Genomic DNA, 2,272 nt, shown 5'->3' on the forward strand with positions numbered 1-2,272 from the left:
GCACTCCAGTCTGGGTGACAGAGTGAGACTCCAACTAAAAAAAAAAAAGAAGCGCACCCAGAGAGAGAGACAGAGAGACATGTCAACCATGTATCCAAGGGCAAACAAAATGAGAGTTAAGCATGGAGGTCATTGATGTGCTTGGACGTGCAGACAGAGCACTGGGTGAGTCATGGTAACTGGTGGCTAAAAAACAGAGGCTTTCTAGAGGAGGGAGCATCTCAGCCAGGGCCTCTGAGAAGGAAATAGAGGCTGGGCACGGTGGCTCATGCCTGTAAGTCCCAGCACTTTGGGAGGCAGAGGTGATAAGACTGCCTAAGCCTAGGGGTTTGAGATCAGCCTGGGCAACTTGGTGAGACCTCATCTCTACAATAAATCAAAAAATTAGCCGGGTGTGGTGGCATACACCTGTGATTCCAGCTATTTGGAAGGCAGAGGTGGAAGGATCACCTGAACCCAGCAGGTTGAGCCTGCAGTGGCAGTGACTGTGCCACTGCACTCCAGCCTGGGCGACAGAGACTCCAACTCAGAAACAAACATATACACACACGCACTCATGAAACAGATTCCACGACTGGAAAATGGGAAAAGGACAATCCAAGCTGAGTGGCCAGTACACGCAAAGGCCCAGAGGCATGGGAGTCAATGCCTTTCTGGACTTGTGGTGGGATGAGAAGACAGGCTGGGGCCACGTGGGAAAGGGCCTTGAATGCTAGATCAAGGGTTCAGATCTTATCCGGAAGTGCCAGCAGTGGGAAGTCCCTGGAGTTTTTGAAGCAGGGTAGAAAATGATTATTGGTAGGAGGGTAGTTTGGTGGGCAGCAGTGTAGGGACAGATGGGAGAGGAGAGATTCGAGTGCCAGGGAGATGGGTTAGGATGCTGATGTGGTGGTGGTGGGGGGGTGGATGGGCATTCTAACGGAGCCAGTGGCAGTGAGCACCAAGGGGGGGACGGATGTGAGGGGAGGGAGACTCAAAAGGTATTGAAACTGACAGAAGGTGAAGGAGGAGTGAGGCCGTCCCTGAGTAGGGACGGCCGGCAGGGCGCAGCCTTCTCCCGTTCCACAGTGGTGGGCTCACCTGGCAAGGTGGCATGCAGGACAGACAGCACCAGGGCACGAGTGCTGAAGGGCTCTCGGCTCATGTTGGCAAAGACAGGAACACAGAGGCGGCCCAGGATGAAGCAGGCATAGAGCACACAGCCCAGGGCCTGGAGAGGGGGGTGGAGGGACATGAAACTTTGAGGGGGGACGGGCAGCTGCCAGTGGAACTGGACCTCGAGCCCAGCATCTGCCTCCTCTTCCCTTAGCACCACCTTCTGGCCTCCTGCCTAGGCCTCCCCTGCCTCGCTCCCAAGGAATCCCTCCCCCACAACCCTGCGTCTTCTGACCTGGGCAAAGTTCTTGGCCACATAATTCCACCTGACGCTGGGCGTCCTGCAACAGCAATGAAGATAGTGTGTTTCTCATTCTTTTATGCTGTCCCCTGCTCAGGCTGGCGGGGGCTCTGGGGCCCTCTCTCTGCAGTGACCTCAATTGCTCAGGCCTGAGAGGATTATCTGGGGAGGCGGGGTCTAGGACACTTTGGATTTTCCATAACAGAGATGACAAGTGGATTTCTAGGCTGGGCGTCCACTAAGGTGACCAGCCAACCAGAGTTTCTCAGGAGGTATAGAATTTTCAGTCCTAAAATCAGAATGGTCCTGGGTAAACTGGGACCGTTAGTCACCCTAGTATCATCATGGGCTGGGCAAGGCGAACGAGTGGTCTACCTGCTCCTTATTTCCGGTCTTTATGATGGGATGCTTTCCGACAAAGTGGCTCGTGCCTGAGGTGAGACTAGGGACCTCAGGGAGGGAAGGCAGAAGGGCAAGTCCCAGATGGGCTGTGCATCTGGGCAGGGTGTACAGGGTCTTCTTACCTGGGGTATGTCTCCCTGTAGATGAGTGTGGGGCAGAAGAGGAAGTAGAGGTAGCTGGAGAAACTGGGGGCGCGGATGTCCTCACCTGGGGAGGAATGAGAGGGGCAGAGGCAGAGGTGAGAGGCTTGCTGGGAAGGGTGTCAGGACTGGTGAGAGGAGAGATGGAGGGGACAAGGTAGGGGGATGGGCGAGGAGCTGACACAGGATCAGGGTGCAAGTTGGGGAGGGAAGCTGGACAGGTGCTGAACATGCTCTTTGACACCCCTTCTTTCTATTTTTTTTGTTTTGTTTTTCTGAGTAGGAGTCTCACTCTGTCGCCCAGACTGGAGTGCAGTGGCTGCTCCTGGCCACC

The 2,272-nt window shown here is 55.0% G+C and overlaps 1 protein-coding gene across 1 annotated transcript in view; it reads right to left on the reverse strand.

The window, feature by feature from the left end:
• The window catches only part of SOAT2 (sterol O-acyltransferase 2), a 20,734-nt gene that overhangs the window by 6,195 nt on the left and 12,267 nt on the right, over positions 1 to 2,272 (reverse strand). The window contains exons 8-10 of the mRNA XM_008067289.1: positions 1,921 to 2,005; positions 1,391 to 1,436; positions 1,081 to 1,210 (exon numbers count right to left, since the gene is read on the reverse strand). Coding sequence (XP_008065480.1) covers positions 1,081 to 1,210; positions 1,391 to 1,436; positions 1,921 to 2,005 — 261 coding nt within the window. The remainder of the gene's footprint in view (positions 1 to 1,080; positions 1,211 to 1,390; positions 1,437 to 1,920; positions 2,006 to 2,272) is intronic.

This window comes from Carlito syrichta, unplaced genomic scaffold (genome assembly GCF_000164805.1).
Source record: "Carlito syrichta isolate Samal-C Ts95f unplaced genomic scaffold, Tarsius_syrichta-2.0.1 Scaffold309471, whole genome shotgun sequence".
Classification (NCBI taxonomy): domain Eukaryota; kingdom Metazoa; phylum Chordata; class Mammalia; order Primates; family Tarsiidae; genus Carlito; species Carlito syrichta.